At 38.0% G+C, this 23830-nt stretch overlaps 2 protein-coding genes across 2 annotated transcripts; both read left to right on the forward strand.

Annotated features, from left to right (window-relative positions):
- The first annotated feature begins 275 nt into the window (after nt 1–275).
- Nucleotides 276–12532, forward strand: LOC139146267 (uncharacterized). Its single transcript, XM_070717674.1, has 13 exons — nt 276–456; nt 800–1006; nt 1771–2045; nt 2262–2396; nt 2568–2786; nt 3295–3466; nt 4088–4374; nt 6556–6756; nt 9568–9706; nt 10943–11129; nt 11321–11536; nt 11681–11867; nt 12302–12532. Exons 4-13 carry the CDS (start codon nt 2343–2345, stop codon nt 12530–12532), a joined length of 1893 nt encoding a protein of 630 aa, XP_070573775.1. The 5' UTR covers nt 276–456; nt 800–1006; nt 1771–2045; nt 2262–2342.
- An 832-nt stretch (nt 12533–13364) lies between these two features.
- On the forward strand, nt 13365–23264 carry LOC139146268 (uncharacterized). Its single transcript, XM_070717675.1, has 19 exons — nt 13365–13379; nt 13559–13664; nt 13835–13951; nt 14299–14466; nt 14790–14938; nt 15475–15597; nt 16110–16248; nt 16530–16716; nt 17668–17879; nt 18897–19009; nt 19571–19690; nt 20204–20332; nt 20486–20707; nt 21294–21431; nt 21789–21966; nt 22114–22254; nt 22561–22698; nt 22822–22952; nt 23067–23264. The coding sequence occupies exons 1-19, from the start codon at nt 13365–13367 to the stop codon at nt 23262–23264; spliced, it is 2724 nt and encodes a 907-aa protein (XP_070573776.1).
- The last annotated feature ends 566 nt before the right edge of the window (nt 23265–23830 follow it).

The following is a 23830-nucleotide window of genomic DNA, read 5'->3' on the forward strand; positions in this document are numbered from 1 at the left end:
ATTACGCTGGATTCATTTTTGGATTCTATTACAATACTTAGGAATCCGTAGGGAATCAATGATTATGCATTCTAGTGCTGGATTCCCACTGCTGGATGTTGATGGATACCTCATGGATTCTACTATAAATTTGATAATCATGTAAAAGGCAAAGAATTTCCCTTGTCTTAATGGAGCCCATAAGATCCACCTTGAATAAGACTGATTCTGCAATCATAGATATCTCGAATACATTTATTTTTTAAATAATTTTCTATGATATCGTTTAAGGAAGCGAACGACTGCAACCCTCCTGAATGTTCATGCATTCCCATGGGTGAGTGTTACTACAGAAATTTCACCATCGAAATGAACAAAGAACTGATGTCCATACCGACTGGAACGCATGACTATGATTATATATTTTCGGTAACTGTGACCAACAGGGCGATGTTGAAGACAACTCGTCAGTTTCAGGTATGTCACGGACAATCAGCACAAATACATCAACATCTATATGAAAGTAATATATATCTTCGCGATCGGTTGTTACCATTTTACTTTTGTTTATTTTGAATCTAACTACATTTTCGATCTCACTCACACTTTCTTTCCCGAAGGGCACATGTTGACACACCTATCGGGCTATACAAAGACAGCTCTCATTTGGCCAAAGGCAAGAAAAAATTATAGAAATGACCTTACTCAAGAATCATAGCAGAGATAATCTGACAACCATGACAACTCAATATTGCCACCCTCTGTATGCTTAGTTACCGTCATCAGCATGAAAACACTGCATCGTATCATCTTGTTTCAGATAACAGTCGACAACAGCCCGCCTCATGAGGGCAGTGTTCATGACAGTTTACCAAATTATCCAGATATAGACTTCCAACAAAGTTTTGAGATATTTGCATCATGGGACGGCTTCTTTGACAGAGAGAGTGGCATAATGTTATACGTCTACTACTTTGGAACTGACTGCTTATATGACAACGAACTCATGTTTCCGGTCCAAGAACCAGTAAGTAGTTACAGCTCGAATATTTTGATCATTGCACTGTCTTCAAGTTAGCAATCCAGTCCTAGCTTGTGCGCTGCAAAGTGTTCACGACAAACTTGCCAATATTAACCCCTTTATGTCTCCAGTTCAAAATGATCCATGTTTATAGAAGATTTTTCCTCGACAGTTGCTATGAAACACATGTCAATGGTCACAATGACATGAATATTCAAAGGGGTCGATAGTCTTCGCTATTATTTTTACCTCCATTTGTATTTGTTAAAGGAATTGTAAGCGCATCATTGTTCATTTATTTCTTCATTTATTTCAAAATTCAACAGGCTCTGGGGACAATGTCAAACTTTGACAAATACACACAAGACAAAAAAACAAACAAAAAATTATACATTGCCACTGATATGAGTTCAATTAAATAGCTACATGAGATGGGAACGTTATGCACTGAATATTGCAACATCGACAACATTTCAAGCCTCTGATTTTGGACAATCGATGGAGGTTTCAATTGTAAACATTCAAACTGTCAGTTTATTTCTTGAATAATTAATAATTGATTCATAAACGTGCTATTGATGATATACTTTTGAGATAATGAGTAAAAAAGTCACTAGCAATGACTTTATGCAAGCTTTCCAACAGTAGTACAACTTATTAAGACAGTGGCACTTAAATGAACATGATTTGCATAGCTAAAATTTACTAATATACGCCCCAAACCCCCGTCAAAGTAATCATCTAAACTTTTTCCACTGATTAATTCCCAGTTGTTCACTACCACATCAACGCAAGCTGATTGGACAGCGCCCTCTCCGGGTCGGTATCACTGCACGGTTATCGCCTACAACCGAGCGATGGCGCCCTCCAATCCCGTATGTTCAGACGGAGTGACCGTTGATGTCAGCGAACCATTCGTCACTGACGTTGTTATTGATGATGTATACGTACGGCCTGGGTTAGTGAATGACGGTGATGGCACAGTCTGGTTTATTGATGAAAACAGGTACAGACAGGAAGTACAGAATGCATCAGAAGCGTGCATGTAAGTGAAACTGAACTATTCCGACATTTCATTGGCTTCAAACTACAATTTAATTGTAATAAACAATGATAAAACAGCAAAGAATAAGAATTGTGCAGCACTATAGTTTTACTGTATAGTAAACACACATCTCAAACTAAATGTAGAAATAATATCATGATAAATGCCTTTCTGTCTCTATATCCATTTTCAACATCTTCACTTTCTTGTTTAAAGGAATGCGTCGCGGTTTGCAGCTGACTTTGAGTTGTATCCACGTTCAGAAGAAAATCCTTCCACAACTCTTGATGATACTGAATGTTATCAATAGGATCTTTATCTACACATGCGTTCTTGAGAAAAGAAAATCACGTAAGTGATGAAGCTTTACATACTTGTGAACATCAGTTGTCTTGAAATATGTTCTCTACTACTCAACTATGTACTCTACGAATATTTCTTAGTAACAAATATGGCACATACTTTTCATTAATTCTTTCCAAATATATCCAGCTCTGCCAAAACACTCACTTATTCTTTCAGTTAACTTTAAAATGGCACGGCGAGGACGCAGAAAGTGGTATCTTCGATTATGAAGTTGGTCTGAGTAGTGCGCCCTCAGGGTTGATTCCTGATATCCTACCATTCACATCAACCAAGTCCCACCCTGCTTTTCTGACGTATCATCCCAATCTTGGAGAAGGGGTTGAATTCTATGTCGTCATCAAAGCCATCAATAGAGCAGAATTAGTCGCAAACGAGGTAAAATACTACCGCGATATGAAGATTAAAAATCTGCTCCGGTAGAAGATTAATAATAGATTAATAATAATTATAAGGGGAATGCGGTTATCTCCGCACCCGAGCTTCGGTCGTGTTAAAACTAGTTTAAATTTACAATTGGCCACCGATCATCAGGTCAGGAAACGGAAACTGCGGCTTCCTTGAGAAACAGCGGTATCTTGGATCTAGTGGAGAAACATTTTAATCATAACAAGAAAAATACCATAATATATTCCGAGGAATTTGGATTAAGTTATGTTACATTTACCAAGTGCATTGAATTTTGTGGAAGAAACCATTGTCAAAGGGAATAATGAAAAAATACTACATGCACACATTTATGACAAGATGCTTGCAATAAACCACTGTAGTATCCTAACTTCACCTATCGATGAAACAAACAATTAAATGCAGGAAAACATATAACAAATTAATAAACGGCTATGGCTAATGGAATTCTTTGATCATTTCCACTTACTTCAACTAGTTCATAGGACCTTTGGTTGTCGAAGTGACGCCCCCTGAGTTCGATGGTGAAATCACGGTAACACTAGAAGACGATGATCACGGAAATAGTTACCTAGTTGCTCGTTGGAGCCAAGACGCTTTCTATGATGACGATGATTTAGATCCATTGGAGGATTATCAAGTTGCTGTCGGTAGGTTGCCATAACTGCTCAGGTGCAAATTTTATGTCAACTATGTCTTCCTGATGAACACACAACATGTGTTCCGTAGCGGAATTTTCTGTGCTGCTAAATGGTCTCCGACCATTGAAAGGCAATGTTAGAATGCCTCTTCCAATTTGAACAAGGGTCCGTGGGTCAGATGAGCCTGGCATTTCTCGTATTAACATATTTCCCAAGGTGCAATGCGAAATGTAGTTACCTGCATTGTCACGGATCGTCATTCTGAAATGGACAAGGTAGCTTGTGCCGTTAAAACAGCAAGGCATCAATTTTTTATATTTGAGAAAATAATATTTCAGAGAACACCAGTTTTCAAACGGGGCTCTGAAACATTAGCAATCCTTAAACTCGTAATCTTAATATTAGGATGAGCTATCGGTCTTGCTATGAATTAAGTCCCCACGTGCAGGGAGATTGACGCATCGCTGGATTTAAAGCATTGGCAATTAGTGGTGCTACAAGGCTTAGGGAGGATTACATGGTTAGCTATCCTCATTACTCCTCACTTTTGAAATGTCATTCCAGTAATGATTATTTAATGCATGTTGACTGGTCTCGGACCAAATGTCCGAATTTATTTTCCTAATTCAGGTGAAGCCCCCGGTGATACATCGATGATGTCATACGTACCTCTGTCGACACTTGAAAGTGACATATGTGAAGTAACTATCCCTCCAAGCTGCGTGGCCGTACCGACGGATATGTTAGATTGGCATCTGCACGGCGAACAAACCTATTACATTTCAATCAAAGTCACCAATGTAGCTGGTCTTAGCGTCGTTGCATCATCCCTTCCATACAAACACGTCGTTCTGTTACCGAGAGAAGGGGTTGTATACGATATCGTCTCACCTGATGAACGTGGTGTTTCATTCAAGGTTAGTGTACAATCATTTATCAGTGTTTAGCAACTGTTCTTGGAAACATAGACTATAATAAGCAGAATATCCATGAAAGTGTGATAGATTAGGATGACTTCAGTGGTTTGCATTGAACTGAACTGAGATCATTGTTACTGAGGTAAAACCAGCTTCTGCGTTCCCCTTGTTCATATATTTCCGCAGTGTTAATAGCTATATTATAGAGCTTCTCGACAAATGCAACCAGGAATATTATGTATGTATCACCCCAATATGTAATAATTAACCCAATATGTAATACTAACCCAATATGTAATAACACTTAACCCAATATGTAATACTAACCCAATATGTAATAACACTTAACCCAATATGTAATACTAACCCAATATGTAATAACACTTAACCCAATATGTAATACTAACCCAATATGTAATAACACTTAACCCAATATGTAATACTAACCCAATATGTAATAACACTTAACCCTATATGTAATAAAAAATGACTTTGGGATATTATGCTGACCAAAATAAGACTAAACTATGCATAGCAACCATGATCACGCCCCTTCACAACCTGCAGCATTTCCAAAATTTGATAATTTTTCGAAAATTTTTTTGTTTTGTTTTTTTACCCAATATGTAATACTAACCATGTAAGAACATTTCACCCAATAAGTAATAATATTCGATCCAATTTGTAATACAAAACGAATAGGTAATAAAATTCTAACCAATATATTATCCTAGCCCAGTACGTAATAGCATTTAGCCAAATACGTACATTCGCATACAAAATCACTTCAACGTCTAATCCTCGGGACATTTCTTCACAATCTTCAAATTAAATTCTCAACCTTCAAGTGCTTGTGACATATCAATGGAGTATGTTTTCAAAGTACATAACATTAATTAATGAGGTACAAGGAATCGATAGAGACCGTGAAGTTGATATACTGAAGATACACTGTGGTAAGCTTAAGTCTGGCTGTTTCGCGCCTGAGACGACTAAAATAATTTTGGCATGCGAAAGCCAACAAATGTGTCTGCAAACAATGAGTGCAATACGACAAAATGAAACGTTCTGCAGAACATAGAATAACCAATGAACATAGAGTACTAGTGGCAATATATAAATGCCAGCTTTTATATTTCAATTTTATTTGTTGAGTTTAATTTTTATATAACATTGAAGAGCTGTAACATTTGCAACAGTTAGTTCAACTTCAAAACTTTATTGTGAACCAAGTAAACTCGGTTTCATTCAATCGATAAAAAAACCAGTAGCCAGTCATCCGCCAGAGTCTGTGGTGTTTTACGTAAACTTTGTCATCTGTATCATGCATGGTGATCACTTCAAGTCTAATGCAATGTAGTTTTTCTTCATGAAATGCAATTAGGAAATTGTAATGTAATAAATGTGATAAAATGTCCATGCATTCTCAATGGGGACTTTATTACATATTGGGTTAACCCAATATGTAATAAACCTTCCATGCATTCTCAATGGGGACTTTATTACATATTGGGTGAACCTAATATGTAATAACCTTCCATGCATTCTCAATGGGGACTTTATTACATATTGGGTTAACCCAATATGTAATAAAACTTCCATGCATTTTCTGATTGTTGTAAGGTCAGGAACTAGCAATAATGGTGAAACTTTTCTTTCCGTATGCTAAATGATTATAAGAAATGTGTGTTTTCAGGTATTTTCCGCTGTATGTAAATTAAGGAACAATTAAAATTAAAATTTAAATGCTCGACGACGGCTTGATTAGGGTACCTGGGCGTTCTTAGCTTTTTTGCAAGTTTATTGATCTCAATAATTGTCTCCACTTTTATCTAAAGTTTTGAAGTGTTTTGGCTACACAGGGACGTGTTGATGGTTGTTAGGCATTTTTTGTATTATTTTGCTTAGTATTATATCCCAAGTTTAGTTTTATTACATATTGGGTTAAGTGTTATTACATATTGGGTTAGTATTACATATTGGGTTAAGTGTTATTACATATTGGGCTAGTATTACATATTGGGTTAGGTGTTATTACATATTGGGTTAGTATTACATATTGGTTAATTATTACATATTGGGTGATACAATGTACATTCTTTGTTTCAGAGAGGCTATTCCCTATAATGATGATCCTCTTGACACTGGTCTAATTCAAATATCCCGTCTTGTGTGTTGTAGAATTTTGAAGATATCGACTTCCAGACGAGCGTAACAGATTTCCACTGTTGGTGGACGGGATTCTCCCATCCTGACCAGGATGTTCAATACAGTGTGGCGCTCGGAACTCTACAAGGCTCAGACAACGTAGTCGCTTTTACTAATGTAGATTCATCAGTATCATCATATTCCTTCGAAGGACTATCACTGAACGTATATCAAGTAAGTTACTGTATGGGTAGAGTGACACTGAATGAAAGAGACCGAGACATACATACATACATACATACATACATACATACATACATACATACATACATACATACATACATACATACATACATATATAGTTAGTAAAGGGAAAGCAACTCCACACATCGTTCATATATTGGTGGTTTTGCGTTTAATGTATAGTATTGTGTATTTTCTGTTTCACTGTCTTGTGTATAGAGCCGATTAGGCACGGAGAGACACAGCGGCTGTAATCTGCGTGTCAGTGCAGTCTGTACTCTAGAGTGGAGAGACTGTGTAAGACACTACGATTCTTTGACGCTATATTTTGGAAGTTTGCCAGACTTTCTTCATCAATTGCCTCAAGTTCAACTTCAGTGGATAAATTGTGTGGTATATTTGCAGATTGTATGTATTCCTATGTTGTTCAACTGGAAATTTGTTCTTTCATTCTGGAAGCTATCTCATTTTGTTCTACTGTGTTCAAGGTCGTGTTCGTATTGTGTTTACTGGATTGAGAGAAAGATATATGTGATCGTCAACCTGTTTAATGTTGTGCGTTTCTGTCAAAATGCAGGAATTGTTTCTGTGTTTATAAGTTGTCTGTTGTAATCTTTGTATGAAGTCGGTGGTTGACGAGTTATTTTTGACGCTTCCTTATTAGTGTGTAGAATTTCATTCATCTTCCTTTATCTAACGGTTTGATTGGTATCTCACCGTTTTCTGATAGTGTTCTTGATCACATGCCTAGACATAGACTGTATTTTATCTTGTGTTTTGGAAGGTGAAATTCAGATGAATTTGAGACTGCTATGTGTATTAATTTTCATTTTGGTTTGTGCTCTTGTAATGCGACATTTTGTTGACTTAATATGTTTATTTTGTTCTCTATTTCTGTGCCCTCTTATGATGTTTACCCCTTCTATTTATTGTAATTTTATGTGTAATTTTAGTGTACATTTTTAGTGTCGAGGCATAGCACAGTATTGATATGGTAACTCTCCCTTTTGAATATGTGTTGGCCTTTCAAAAAGGCCGTTTAGTATTGTGATCCTTGTTTGGCCCATGCTGTATCCAGTTATGTACGTTGTTCACAACGTTTACTGTTGCTGAATATTGTGTGGTTTCTTGTCGATTCATTGTACGGCCTAGGATCTTGTCTTGGTGGTTTCCACTCACCTATGTTCAGGGACGTCTTCCATCTCTGGTGCAAGTCTTTTATTGTTCGTCTTCATGTAAGCTTATGTTCTATTCGTTGTCGGAGAGAGTTGGGTTACCATTGTTGTCTCTTAACACGAAATACATAGTTAGTAAAGGGAAAGCAACTCCACACATCGTTCATATATTAGTGATTTGCGTTTAATGTATAGTAGTGTGTATTTTTTTGTTTCACTGTCTTGTGTATAGAACCGATTAGGCACGGCGAGACACAGCTGTAATCTGCGTGTCAGTGCAGACTGTACTCCAGAGTGGAGAGACTGCGTACGACACTGCGATCCTTTAACGCTATGTTTCGAAAGTTTGCCAGACTTTCTTCATCAGTCGCCTCAAGTTCATCTTCAGTGGATAAAATGTGTGGTATATTGGAAGATTGTATGTATTCCTATATTGTCCCACTGGAAGTATGTTCTTTTTATTCTGGAAGCTAGGATGTCTAATTTGTTCAGTTGTGTTCAAGGTCGTGTTCGTATTGTGTTTACTAGATTGAGAGATAGATATATGTGGTCGTCAACATGTTTAATGTTGTGCTGTCAAAATGTTGTATTTTTTCTGTGTTATAAGTTGTCAGTTGTAAACTTTGTTTGAAATCATTGGTTGACGAGTAATTTTTGACGCTTCCTTATTATGTAATCATTTGTGTATAAAATGTCAATCCGCTTCCACTATCATACGGTTTGATTGGTATCACACCGTTTTCTGATAGTGTTCTTCATGACCAATCTGATAAAATCAGATGTAGAGCACGGCGACGTTTCTTATGCGTACGCGGTATTCTCTCGCTGTCGCCTCAGCGAGAGAATACCGCGTACGCATAAGAAGACGTCGCCGTACTCTACATCTGATTTTAATCAGATTGCTTCATGACATGCCTTCGACATGAGATGTTTTCTATTATGTGATTTGGAAGGGGATATTGAGATGAATTCGAGGCTGCTATGTGTATCGATATTCATTTTGGTTTGTGCCCGTGTAATGCGACATATTTGTTGATGTTATGTGCACTATTTTGTTCTCTGTTTCTGTGCCGGCTTATACTGTTACCGCCCGTCTTTATTTTGTAATTTTAGTGTACATTTTTGGTGTTGAGGCATGGCACAGTGTTGATACGGTAACTCTCCCTTTTGAGTTTGTGTTGGCCTTTAAAAAGGCCGTTTGGTATTGCGATCCTTGTTTGGCCCATGCTGTATCCAGTTATGTACGTTGTTCACAACGTTTACTGTTGCTGGAATGTTGTGTGGTTTCTTGTCGATTCATTCATCAAGTAAGTTACTATATGGGTAGAGTGACACAGACTGAAAGAGACCGAGACATACATACATACATACATACATACATACATACATACATACATACATACATACATACATACATACATACATAGAAAGAGGGTGAGAGAGAGTCGTGCATGTATACATGTAGGCAGGCAACTTTCCAATTTATAGGACATCAAGAACTCTCCATAATAAACGATTCGTTTTGGTGTTATCACTCCAGTATAGTTCCTAAGTGTAATCACTAAATATGTACCTGATCACGTCTCTTTCACGTTTTCTAATGGATGTACTCTAACTTTCATGTCAGAGATATTTTGTGACTGTAGAAGCAGAGAGTGAGCTTGGATCAGTGTCTGTAAGTTCGGACGGAGTAACGGTCATCTCTGATGGAGAGTCACTGACAGATACTCACGTATATGACGGTCTTTCCTGTGATAAACTAATAGGTGAGTATAAAAGCTCCCAACCGTAATGGTGACAGTATGCTAATATACAAAGAATGCCTTTTTTCCTTATGAAATAACAGTTCGGTTGGATCTTCTCACGTGATTTCTGTCAATGCGTGCAGACATTGAAGAAACTGCATTTATTTGTCCCAATGTACATTAAAGTGGCACTCCCACTTGGTAACATTTTTTAAAAACATTTTTTTAATACCAACGGTCGATATTTGACGTGGCGACTGCGCGCGGATCGCGAGATATCGATAAAAACATGTCCTCAAAAAAGTAAAAGTTTGAATTCGGTGGCCCACCTAAATTCAGCTTCCGAACATCGAACGTTCGGCACTGGGGCCATTGTCAACTAAGCTATGGAGTACGAGTCTACGCTGACGCTGCTGTCTGTACGCCACAGTACCACTCGCGTCGGTGATCGGTCATGTCCCGTGGGAGAAAGCCGAGTCTCACTGACTCGGCAAAAAAAACGAAAAAAAAAAGTTTGCTGATTCCACCAGAATTCGCATAGGTGACCAGCACAGTTACGTTTGGTTGATACATAGCGGCCGCCGCGTGGTATGCAGACACATACCACGTGGTGGCCGCTATGTATCGAACCACGCGTAACTGTGTGGCAGACGACAAAATGTAGTCATCACAGGCGGCTAATACTTTACACGTAAAAACTGATATCTATGTGGTATTGGTTAAAAATCTAATACAGCTGATTGAGAATAATGAAAACGACAAAAACTAAGGAGAAGTTTTAAAAAAATTACCTGAGGTAAAGGCATAATGAGGTATATAAAGTCTTCACAGTGAGCGTCATTCGAACGTTTTTGGACTCCCTAGAATATCGTCCATCAGCACAACAACAAACCTTCGGGGGATTTTGGGTCATAATCAGAAACTTCGGGATGTGAAAAATACGCTCGGGAAATGACATGTTTTTATCGATATCTCGCGATCCGTGCGCAGTCGCCACGTCAAATATCGACCGTTGGCATTAAAAAAATGTGTTTTAAAAATGTTACCAAGTGGGAGTGCCTCTTAACGGTGTCTTCGCCATGTTTCTATAATTGTAGTTACAGTGAGTCTAAAGTGCTGGAAATATAGAAACAGTGAAAGTTTATCCCAGAGAAGATGAGGGAGCATCGCTACTTGATAGTGATTGCAATACAATTAACTTATTCTGAACGTCTTGCCAAAATCGTTATCCTCATTTTGCATTTTTTTTATTCATAGGTTCAAATGACACTGCTACCGGTGACAGTATTCATCATGACTACGATAGAAGGAAAGCATGTTTAGATGACATAAATTTCCAGGCCTCAGTCACCACAGCCAACGCTCATTGGACTGTCTCCGAGAACATGACTGATTACATCACTGAATTGAAGTGGGCTTTACAAAGTGAGCTTATTCAGGACAGGTGAGAAGTCAAACACAGCAGTAGAGGTTATTATATGGTTTAAACACGAGCACCCGGTTTAGTTTGTCGAATACGAAGATTTCAATAACTGACGTGAACTGGAATTATTTCAAGAAAGCCTGTGACAAAACTTAAGGCAACTTAATTTCTTTTCCTCTTTTTTTCATTTCATGCTTCCTCGAAATTCTAAGTGTTGAAGTGTGGGATTACGTCGTCGAATACAGACCTGTACATAAAGAGAGTGACATCCGGGCAACGGATATGGCGTTGAGACCTGGCGGCCGTTACCGTTCAATCATAAAGTTTTGTCATCCAGCCGGATGTTTCCAACCTATTGCGAGCAGTGGATTCTGGATAACCCCATACCCACCGGTTTCATTCGGAATCGATGAAGTCATCTATGACAGGTAAATGAAGTAGCAATCTTCTTTATCGGACATCTTGATCTGCTTGCGATAGTATAGCGGAGTTTATAGTCCTTGATTTTGTCATTTCATTTAAAAACTGTTGTTGGGAGACTGCATTAAGTACCCTTCAATTATTTTCTGCAGTGCCATGAGAGAACTGAGCTTTACGTGGAAATCTTTCAAACAAGAAGAGTTAGACGATGGTGTTACTGAGGATGCAATCGATTATTATGAATGGAGCATTAATGTTGCAACATCTGATGAAGAAACACAGGACGGCCATCTGATATTACCATGGCAACGGATTGATGCGACACCCATATCAGATCAAGTACGTTCATAATTTATTTTGAAAAACTTAGTCGTATGGGTCGATGCTTTTGACAGTTAAAATGTTTGATATCGCACATTGATGATATATAAATTGACAGCGACAAAGAATCCCTAGGGCAGTGTTTCTGGGGTATGGATTATAATCATCGTATAATTAGGTGGTTGGAACATGAGTACCCTAGGTTTGACTTTGCAATACGAGCAAGAATGCTTGTGACAGTGTGTACTTCTAATTTAGCTACATCCGTCCGGACGCAAATGAGAGTTTATTGTCTTTAGTATTATTTAAGGTTAATTCAATTTTTAAGCACTTCATGAACTTTTGTTACGTTTAGATAGACTACTGTCTAGTTTTGTCCATAAAACTTACGCTTGAAGTTCCAGAATATACGTATGTCATACATTCTTTTGTTGTAATTTATTAATTAACAGTTACACTACACCACAACACTCACGGTAGGACTTGACTTCAGCGATTGTCTTCGACTTGGATTGCGTGGATACAACAAAGCTGGACTCAGCTCCACGGTTCACAAAGAGATAAGAGATTGCAGTGTGGCTGGTCACATCACAAAGAACGTTGTTATCGACGCTGTAGGAGAGTATGACGATGAAATCGACGATGTGGGGTATTGTTTAATCATTAACTTTACTAACAATTAAAAAAGTAATTGTACAGTCCAGGGTGAACGCTGTACAGTTCCTTAAAATGAAGTTATCACTGAATTGTCTTCATCACCACTGACATTTTCTTGTTGTTTCTTTTGTTCACAATTAATTACCATTCTCACTATCTCCATTCCTAATCGACAATCATTACTATGTCCTATGGCCATCAAAATTCTCAACTATCGTTACAAAAGAAAAATTAACATGCAACAAACCCATAAACGACTTTGCTGTTGTTTGTTGTTAAACAGGGATGTGGAACTCTCAGAAGATTCAGAATGGAAAGGTTCGGATGCTGAGTACACTCGTTCAAAGCACAAGCTTTCTGCTGTATGGCCGGGTCTCGGACATGGGAATTTCAGCTGGAAGGTCATCTCTGATCAAACTTTGGACCGTTACGCATATCAGAAGCCGGAACAACACATCGATTACGATTCTTACGAATGCTCTTCGCCAGATGTGGAGGCCTGTGGTGAAACAAATGTGAGTGAGCAATTGTGTTTTGACTCACTAGCAATATGACAGAAATTTATTTCTAAGAAGTAAATTGTAATCAAATTGTAATGGCATGTTTTTTCCTACTCATTCAGTCGCAGTATGTTAATGTCGATGGCCTTCAACTACAACATGGCTGGCGTTACTACGTCTGCATGTATGCAAATGAAACAGTGACGTATCGTGGCAACATCAAAGTTATTCTACCGGAAGAATCAGCCTGCTCGGATGGAATCGTTGCTGACCATACGCCACCCACTATTGGTACAGTGAGAATTGGCAGAGAGAATCAGATATATCAGGTATTTTATAAGCTAATTTCTTACGATCTATGAAAAATCCGAAAGTCTTGCAAATAACGTCTGAAGCCACCCAACATAGGCTACGTAATTTTAGGTTCCCTAACGAAATACAATTGAATGTGAACTCAACATGATTATGAATTTAAGTGCAACTTTACTTTTCTATTTTGTGCAATGTGATGTCATCTGTTCTTACTTATCGTTTTTCATTTCGCATCTATAGACGTCCAGTTCTGAACTTATATTTCACTGGGAAGGATTCTACGATGTTGAGGAACACGGAAGGACATCTCACGGCACCGGAATTAAGAAATACGAAATCGCAATAGGTACGATATTGCCTTGAATTGTAGTTGAATCATGATGAAAACTCCGCTAACAAAATAGCGGTATTATTATTTGCAGTAACCTGTCTCAACATATTGCATAAAATACCAGTTGCCGATTCTTACGTTGATGGCGGAACGTTTGTAATTACCTGGTATAATTTCTATGATAGGTTCATTTCCCGGTGGTGTAGACGTGCAAGATTACCAATCCGTTGGAATACTGAACTGGATTGTTGTTACCGGTCTTAATCTTCAAGGAGGTCTCACATACTATGCCACTGTCAGAGGTTTGTATGATGCAATTGTAATAGTCGATTACATAATTTATGACCATAATTCCATACCTGACGGGAAAAAACTGATTGGTACATTGTAACATTGTAAACGTCTTTTTTAAAAATTATCAAATCATTGAAGGATGTGTGAGGACACCTCAAAATAGATCAAACAATGACTTAAAAATATCATAAAGACGTTAGTCACTTGTGAAATAATGATCACGCACGTGTATCATTTCACGTCAAAACGAATGGCCGTTTTATATCTGATATACTGGCTAACATTTTAATTGTTCTAATCTTAATCTTAATCTTTATGGCACATTCATCTCAGTGCGCTTTACATTCCATTATAGCTACGGACTACGTTGGGTTGACATCAGAAGCTGTTTCCGTCGGCATTACGGTTGACGTCACTCCACCAGTGACGTCAGACAGATCAATAGACCTGGGCGGTCACTTTCTCACCTCTACGTCATCCATAACGGCAACATGGATCGGTCTGTTTACTGATGACGAAAGTGGTATGCCTTGCCACCATATTTAAACTAGAGATTTTCTTTGTTGCATTTGATAAACCAGTAATCAAATGGTTACGCAAACAGTAATACAGTAACTACACGCATGAAATACCTTAGTCTGTCTTGACATGTGTGAATATAGCCATAATTTTCGAATGTTCTGTTGCTTAATTTTCGTACATTTGTAATGAAATAAGTAAAGTGAAAAACAACAGCAACAAAATTAGACATTTATGCTCTGCGAGTAGATTGTACCAAAGACGACAAACACTGTGATGCAAATGGTAGTAAGAGACATTTAATTGTTGAGTTTCCATTATATGAAGGGATTTTCGAGTACGAATGGTGTGTAGGTTCAAATCCTTACCATTCGGATGTGTATCCATGTACAAGTACGGAACAACAGCCAAGCGGCGAATCAGATGATGGGGATCTTGAACTAATTGAAGGTCACGTTTACTATGTAATGGTCAAGGTATGTTGACAAAAGAGCGTTTTCCCGGAGATGAATATTGGTATTGCATGCTCAGGTAGTTTCCGTACTTGTCTAAAGAATAATATAAATAAATCTCTGACGATAACGTGATTTATTCGGTGAACTTGTGTAACGGAAGTCATTTTACAACTTAAAAACACCATGATCCATATTCGACGCTCATAGGAACAAAACAATGCATGTATATTATATGAAAGTCGTCATTGTAATTATACGATAATGATAAAGTCTATATCGTAGGATGGTGGTTGAATTATTTTGTACATTTGTCAACCAGTTTTTCGAATGCATAGCAATTCGTTTTATACTAAAGTCCGTTAACAGAGATAAGATATTAATACGCCACTCTTTCAGTAGGTAGACGGAATAATTTCGGTAAAGAAAATAAAAGCAAATCATTGCGTCATGACTTATTGTGCTCGGTAATATTGTGACCTCCGTCATCATTATCTAAATTACTCTGGGATATTATCATGTATAAAAGTGCAAATGACTGTTATATATTTGATATAAAGGCCTACAATGGAGCTGGGCTTTCGACCGCTGCCGTATCATGGGGTGTGTTGGTCGATGCATCGCCACCTTACGATGGTTTAGTGTATGACGGAGATGAGAAGAAAATAGACAAGGATTACCAGGTTCGTCGTTTAAAGTAGACATATATGTTGTGATATATGGTATTTTAAGTGGCAAGCCATCAAATGACTATGGCGTATTACTACTCAAAAACTCAAGGGAAGTATGATTGACAGTAGCAATCATTTTGTGCACAAGTCTTCATATCTGCCAGAAAGCTAGATATTGCCGCATTGATATATTTTTATATGAAGAGGTTTGTTTATGGAAGACATCAATCACGACTCCGAGAAATATATATAATTGTCAGGGCACTATGCATCTGAACCAATATTAAAATTTCAAAAATATCGATTAGTGATGACAATACGGCAAAGTTGAGTTCTCAGCCTGTTAATTGTACACTAGACCACTCATTTACGACCATACAATCTGTATCTACTGTTTGTAATGTCTTCTGTTTGCTCCACACTTTAAGGTCAGGATAGTATGTGACGTCGATGCGCTTTCACAAGTAGAAAAACTGTTCTTTGCATTGTTACTTTTTCATACTCACTGTTTGACTTTTCCCCAGACTCACTTGGACTACCTTGCAGTACACTGGGGTGGTTTCTACGATCCACATTCTTCCGTCATCGGATATTCATTGCAAATCGGAACTTGTTTGAACTGTGACGATGTCATGAAAGAAGAAGACGTTGGATATTCTTTCGGTAAACGTGACAATTGAACTAGCATTAATAACTGTAAATCGTTATTGATAAAACTTGTTTCAGATGAGGCTGAGGTACGTTTATTAAAGAATGAACATAGTCTGATCCAGGGCAAAGGCTGTTAATTTTTTAAAGCTGTATGTACATGTCAAACTTAAAAAAGGAAATATCTCGATATCTGTACATTAGAATAACTGTCACCATAAACAATGTATTATTTTTGCCTAATATAGTAGACGCACATATTTCTGAAAAAAATCCACTTTGGACTACACTTTTAGAAATGAGAATCTCAAACCTTAACTTGGAACCTGGTTTGAGGTACTATGCAACTGTCACTGCGTGTAACGCTGCTGGACTGTGTACGGTTGTTACGTCTGACGGTATCATACCAGATAACTCTCCACCCATTGCTGGCAAAGTGTACGACGGAGTGAGTCACGGAGACCAGGATTTCCAGTTTTCAATGTAAGCAAAGACGCTTTACGTCCATCATCTCCGTTCAGAAGGCGATGATGATTCGACAAGTTAACATGAAAAAAAAACATTTACTTTTAAGCAAAAGATGCCGTTATTTGGATCGCATTGAACATATTATTGCCTACATTTATATTGTTTGTTATTATACACCTACGTCTGTAACCTATGGAGTTTCGTCGTACAGTAAGTTTCGGTATCAGAGGACGCGGAGTCCAATAACTTTGACGCGGAGTACAATAACTTTAGGTGTTATTGGACGCTATTTGACCTTTGACCTCAAAACACCTTTACGTCAACACGAGGAAAAAGAAGAAAATATTTTACATTTTTTACAAAAACATATACTTCTTAACATTCAGTACTTCACAAAGTAAATCATGGTCAGTCCAAAACCGGTGAATTTGAGTGAAATTATGCTGCTGACGTAAAATTTCTACCACGTGCACTGCGCAGCGCGGGTTGAAATTTCGTTCTGTGCGCTTAGCGGACGCGCTGAACGCGTTCCCAGTCTGCTCGCGATTGCTCAGTGCAGTGCGCGAGAAGCATCCAAAAAACGCCTAAATTTCGACTTTTTCAGGTAAAGTTGGACTAAAAAGCTGTATAATAATAAGGTTATTCACATGTGCACAAAATACGGGAATTATGTCCTCGTTCATCGTACGCTTCGGTGTTGTCGCGTCTCGGACAATACCTTCGCTGCACGATGTACTCGGACATAAATCCGGTATTTTGTGAATAACCTTATATTATTCCTATGTTGTGCCAATTCATAAGTCTCTGCCTGGCGCTTCGATGACAGGAAATTCAGCCATTATGTACAATGAACACACAATATGGTTTCTCGATTTATATAAACATAATAAAATGAATGTGGATAAATCTTTTCATAAATTTTCTTTTTCTCAAAATAATTTGCAATCAACTTTGCTTGATATCTAGGACATCACTGTTGGCTCACTGGTATAATTTTCACGATCCTCATTCTCAACTTTCACACTACGAGCTTCGTGCAGGAACGACACCAGGCGGCAACGATACTTTACCAAGAACTAGGTTACACCTGACCGAGAAGGCATTTACATCAAAGTTACCCAGCCAGCTACAAGTAGCGACTCCGATTTATGTGACCGTTACAGCATACAATAAAGCAGGTACATAGGCCGATGTCTTGTTACAGTGGTTTGCGTTGACCGGTTGGTATCAGACGTACTTGACACATTGTCAAAACTCGAGGTGTTTTCAACACTCTCAGGCGTAACTATCAGCTTAGCGGTATTATCAGTCAGTTAGAAAGAAATCAACTCATCAAAAGCAGAAACAATGTCTAGCATGTGGCCAGACAAATGTCGGTATTTTGATTCAATTGAAAGGAAAATGTGTCTTTGCCCAGATCATCTGGACACAAACTCGACAATGTTACAGTACACATACTCAATAGGGCTGTTCACAGTTTACGTCACTGTTCTCTCATTAATATGCAAAAATAAATATTTGTCCGCATTTTCAGATTACGCTTTTGAAAATTACGCATGCAAAAACGTCGAAAACACATCTTAATAGGCGACTGCTAGTGTAACAATGAATACTAAAAGGCACATTCACGACTCAGAGTTCAAGCTGCAAAAACGGCCATGTATGCAACATTGATAAAATTTGTCCGCATTTCAAGCTGCGTGTCCGATGTCGCGCGCGTACAGCTATATTAGTAACAAACCTGTAACCGTGAACAGCGCTATTACATTACAATATCAGGCAGCTATTCAGTCACATTAACCATACTTACTTTCTCAGCTGACTTTGAAGAATATGGTTCATACTAAGTGATCGCATTTGCCAAAACGATTCGAAAAAAAATGTAGTTCATCAATTTAGCATTCCTTAATCATTGATGTGACTTTTTGTAATAGCTCTTTGTCGGACCTGTCCTTTTAGTGTTTTTGTAAACAGCATATACGTCTTATGTATTGGTCGTAAGTTTTTTCTGTGGTGTTTTTTTCTAATGAATTGTGCATCATTACGATAGCGGGGGTGACGATGACGATAATGATGATGACGATGGCAACGTCATAAACACTTTTCGTAACATTTCGTACATCGTCGAACGTAGCTACTAGTAACTTACAACGGCCGATAACTAAACATACAATAAATCTGTCATTTGATTTCAGGCTTGTTCACTGAACAGTCGTCTAATGGGGTTATCGTAGACGTCACTCCGCCTACCCTGATTAAGAAGCCAAGATTTGATAGCACCATTGGATCAATATTCAATGGAACTCAGGTACAACATGCATCGTGGCCATATTTTGTTTTCAAGAACTGCTGTCTAGTTATGAGATGAGAATTTATTTATTTTCAATGTTTATCTAAAGTTTGTAGTCGATAGAGTTGTGAGGCAGTTGATGTACTAACTGAAGGGAGTATACACAAGTGTAATTATCAAAGACTGGAACTGCGTGTGCAAGTTTGAAGTCAAAGATAACAAGGGTGAAAACTTACGGTGAATGTTGTTATCCATTTTAACACTTGAGACAGCATTTACTCCAATGGGACGTTATATATATCTGTTTCATATGTAATATATCCTGTTTTGAGAACAGCAGTCAATTTAAAACGAAATTTTAACAGTAAAATAATTACTTTCTTATTCCGTCACAAATTAAGGTGTTGCAATGCATCAAATTTCGTTACACAAGGAGAAGCTTAGCAAGTTAAATTCACAGCATGTCTGAGAAGGTTGTGAGATATGTTGAAGTCACTGAATTAAATTTAGATTCCGCTCGTCGGCCTCTAATCACTGTCTCAGTTAAATCATATTGACCTCTCTGTATATATACAATAGGTATGGGTTTCGCTACTCCCGGTATCATGGGAGTTTTACGATCCTGACAGTCCGATAGAAACTCAGCTGCTGTCTGTCTCCACTCATCGCCAGTCTGATATTACTGTGCCTTCAGTAAAGGTAACACCTTAGTTTTTTAACACTGCATTCCGAGGTTTACATCTTTCATCCAAAATGTATGCTGCGCAAAGGTTTTAATTTGTCATCGTACAACGGACAAACCAATTCATAAGATCAAAGTCCGTCATATTCCTCTCCCAATCTTGCATATTATTTTGAATGTAGGCCTAAATGAAAAAATTGCAAGTAGATTTTGTCCGACTTGCGCTGTAAAAAAGCTGACATCCCAATGCCAGGTAATTTATGTGTACTGTAGGATTTTCTCAACATAGCTCGTTGGAGAAGACAAGGTGTTACTAGCCCACATGTGTAATATTAGCATATATATATATATATATATATATATATATATATATATATATATATATATATATATATATATATATATATATATATATAAGAAATACTAAGCAATATCGTTCTATGCGCAGATTTTGAGTAATGGCAGGACAAAATACACCAGCCCCTCTTGGCCTGTGTAGGCACATTTGACTACATTCTGATTATACACAGGTACAAGGCAATCTCCATCAGTACACGTTCACCAACCTGTCACTGCAAGCTGGTAACACCTACTATGTCCACGTGATAGCATGCAATGCAGCTAAACTGTGTACATCCAGCGACACGGACGACATCTTGGTAAGACGATCTTTTAATTAATACTTCATAATACGTCAGTATGTATCACGTACTGTCTTTAACGGTTTAGTAGCAAAGGGTGGTAGAATTGTCAGTGCAAAGCAGCGTTTACCTGATTATAATAACTAGAAGCATTCTTAACCTCATTTCCAGGTTGATTCAAGCCCTCCAACTGTTGGCACCTTCGCTGTGGAGACAGACCACGCGGCTGGTTTAACCCGTCATCAGGAAGGTTGGATGACGTATCATCAAAGTCAGGGCCAAAACTCAGCAAATGTTAAACTAGCTTGGTTAGGATTTGCAGATATTCACACAGGAATAAGACATTACCATGTTGGAATAGGCAGTAGATATGCTTCATGGGATATGACTGGGGTAAGTGAGGCATCGGTGTATTAATTGGTCGTGAAACACACATTGCTTCTTGCAGTATTTGAATCAATGCAAAACTCTTTCTGTCACATTTTAAAATCACTCTTTTATCATGTGGTATGCGACCTTCTGGTATGCCACCTCATATGATCATATATTGCAATTTCAACTGTCCAGAATGCGAATCATAATGGTGAAACAAAAATTTTGAGTGAACGTGTCCGTCGACATGTGTTTTGCCTTTTCCAAGTCCGTTGACGTGAAATCTCTCAAAAGGAAGCCTTTCACATCTTTGTACGTCTCTCTAAATATACTCTGTCTACCAAAGCCACTCGCTCTGATATACATAATTCTGACATGCCTCGTTGCGGCTTACATGATGAACGCGAAGTGACTTTGTGCAATATCTTGACCAATGACAAATTAATGTTGAGATAGGGGTGTTATTTGATTATTACATAAGGCCATAGCAAAAGTAACTATAGTGTTCCTAGAAGGTTATTGATACTCAGGATGAGGGGGCAACATGGACACAAGGCGTTTGATATGTGGCATTAACATACTTCTCAATCGTGTCATTGCCATGCAGCATATTACAGTACAAGTCCCTCACTCCAATGGGACTTCCCATTTCGACGAAGGTAGCGTACAAACGGCGATTATTGATATCAACAGAGACCTTGTTCCTGGAGAACACATTTATTGTACACTTTGGGCTGTCAATGAGGTAATTAGAATATATTCACTGAGACGATGTAAAGGACTTTTGCTTTCTTTTTATCTATCAAATTAAGTGCGGAATCCTTTATCAAAGCGAATTTGTAATCTGAGAGTTCCTCACTTAATATGGTACTTTGGTAAACAATACACATAAATCCATGTCACACTGTGAATCGATGAAGCAAGAAACGGCTTGGATTCATTGGCAATAATCAAATTTTTTCAGTCGACTACCATTTCTGATGATTTTTCGAAGTGTCCGTTTATGATGGGTGATATGCTCCATATGATCTTTTGACAACATTTCAAAAAGTGTTCATTCGATCTTCGTTTCGATATCCACTTTTTCGTTCATATTACACAGGTTGGGTTACGGAGCTATGAAGCCCATGAAAAATTTGTGGTGACAAAGTCTAATGACCATAGCGGGATTCTATCATTACTAAGGCGATGTGAGATACAGACATGTCAGGGCGACTGCACATGCGCACCACAAAACCAACCATGTGACTATACTCCCGATGAATGCTTTGACGTCAAAGGTGGGCTTTTTATCAAGTCTTATACGCATTGTTGATATTTTTAATAAGAGTGATGAAGTATCGACGCCACGTTTAATAATTAAATCTCACAGTATGACAGCTTTACCTTACTGCCTAACTCCATGGTTACGTAATTTCTATTGACAGGAAATGGGCAGTACCAACAGGTTGAAATCTTCGATGTAATTTATTATGGAGACGTAGATGTGATAGGCGATGTCTACCAAGACGTAAACTTCACAGCTTCAAGATGTGCTTTAGCTGCGAGATGGAGAACATTGAAGAACGGTAGGAAATCAGATGATGATGATGATGATGATGATGATGATGATGATGATGATGAATGTTGTTTATCTTGTTGCGTACTATATGGAATAATTATATAAATGAAAGGTCACTGTGCAGATAGGCAAAGAGAGTACTAAAGAAACGAACAAATCGAGCCGTGGGATTGTGAATATAGTGTGTATGATAAAAAGGCTACCTTGTTCATAACAGAGGCCATCGATTTCTTCAGTGCAATTTATTTGATAGATCAAGACACATAACTAAACGACGTGTGGTAGATATATTTAACGTATTCGCCCTTCATAGGTACACCAATTCAACGTTATGAGTGGAGTGCTGGTAGCAAAGGTACGGCGCCCGGAACAGGGTTGTTAGATCCAGCGTTTGATAGAGTATGGCACGACGCTGGTCTGAACACCTTTGATGTGTTTACTGTTAAAGACAGTAAGTAAACAATAACTTTTCGTCACAGAACCATTTTTCATCGATCTTGAATCTGTTTACAATTTAAGGAGCTTGCAGAAATTCAGGTCAAAATCTAATCAAAATGTTCTCTATGTATTTCAGTTTCTCTGAATTCAAACTTAGAGTACGTTTTCTACGTCAAAGCGTGGTATGACGATATGAGGTACGCCATATTTACATCAGACGGAATCAAACCGGACAACACTCCGCCAGCGATATCAACGTCACGTAAGGTAGGAGTGGGATGATTCTAAAGAATCGTTCTATTTTGATCATGAGTTTGTTGTTTCTATCTTCATGTGAGCTTTATATATAATGTTCCTTCTTGATTTCCTAACTGTAAATAGGTAAAGGATGTTCTCGACCTCGAAAAACTGGTTGATATCGACTTTTCGACGTCACAAACATATATCGGAATATCATGGAGAAACGTCTTCTCAGATAGGGATTCTGATATCAGAGAATTCTCGGTGTCAATCGGAACACATGTTGGAGGTAGGTGCCACTTAATGACCATCACAGCATACGATTTTCTTTTATGCTAACGTCTGAATGTAGTATACATGTAGATATAAACAACGCTCCCTTCCCATACATGTATTTCATGTCAAATGTTCATGTTAGATCTATCGAACATTCTGTATTTCAGGTGAAGATATCATATCTTACAGTACAAATACGCACCCACAAGATGAATACAAAGTGATGTTGACAGGGTTAAATCTTCAGCCAGGATTCAAGTACTACTCCAACGTCAAGGCTGTGAATAATGCTGGACTTATATCGATAGGATCGTCTGATGGGTTCATGGTGAGAATATAATATCTTCATCACAGAGTGTATTTTCTAACTTGTTGACAGTGTTCCGTGATTTTAGATCAGAATCATTTCACTACATCATGAGTATGGGTACAGTTATGTACAAGTGCAGTTTCATTAAAAGAATTTTGTTGATAAAATATGAAAACCTGTTACCTCTCCAGATTGATACAGCGCCACCAGAGGTAGGCGTGGTGCATGATGGTCTCGGAATTCACGATTCAGGGTATCAAAACTCCAGCACTATTGTAGCTGCGTCATGGCATGGTTTCTCTGACTTGCAGTCATCAAT

This window comes from Ptychodera flava, chromosome 12 (genome assembly GCF_041260155.1).
Source record: "Ptychodera flava strain L36383 chromosome 12, AS_Pfla_20210202, whole genome shotgun sequence".
In the NCBI taxonomy this organism is placed as follows: Eukaryota; Metazoa; Hemichordata; class Enteropneusta; family Ptychoderidae; genus Ptychodera; species Ptychodera flava.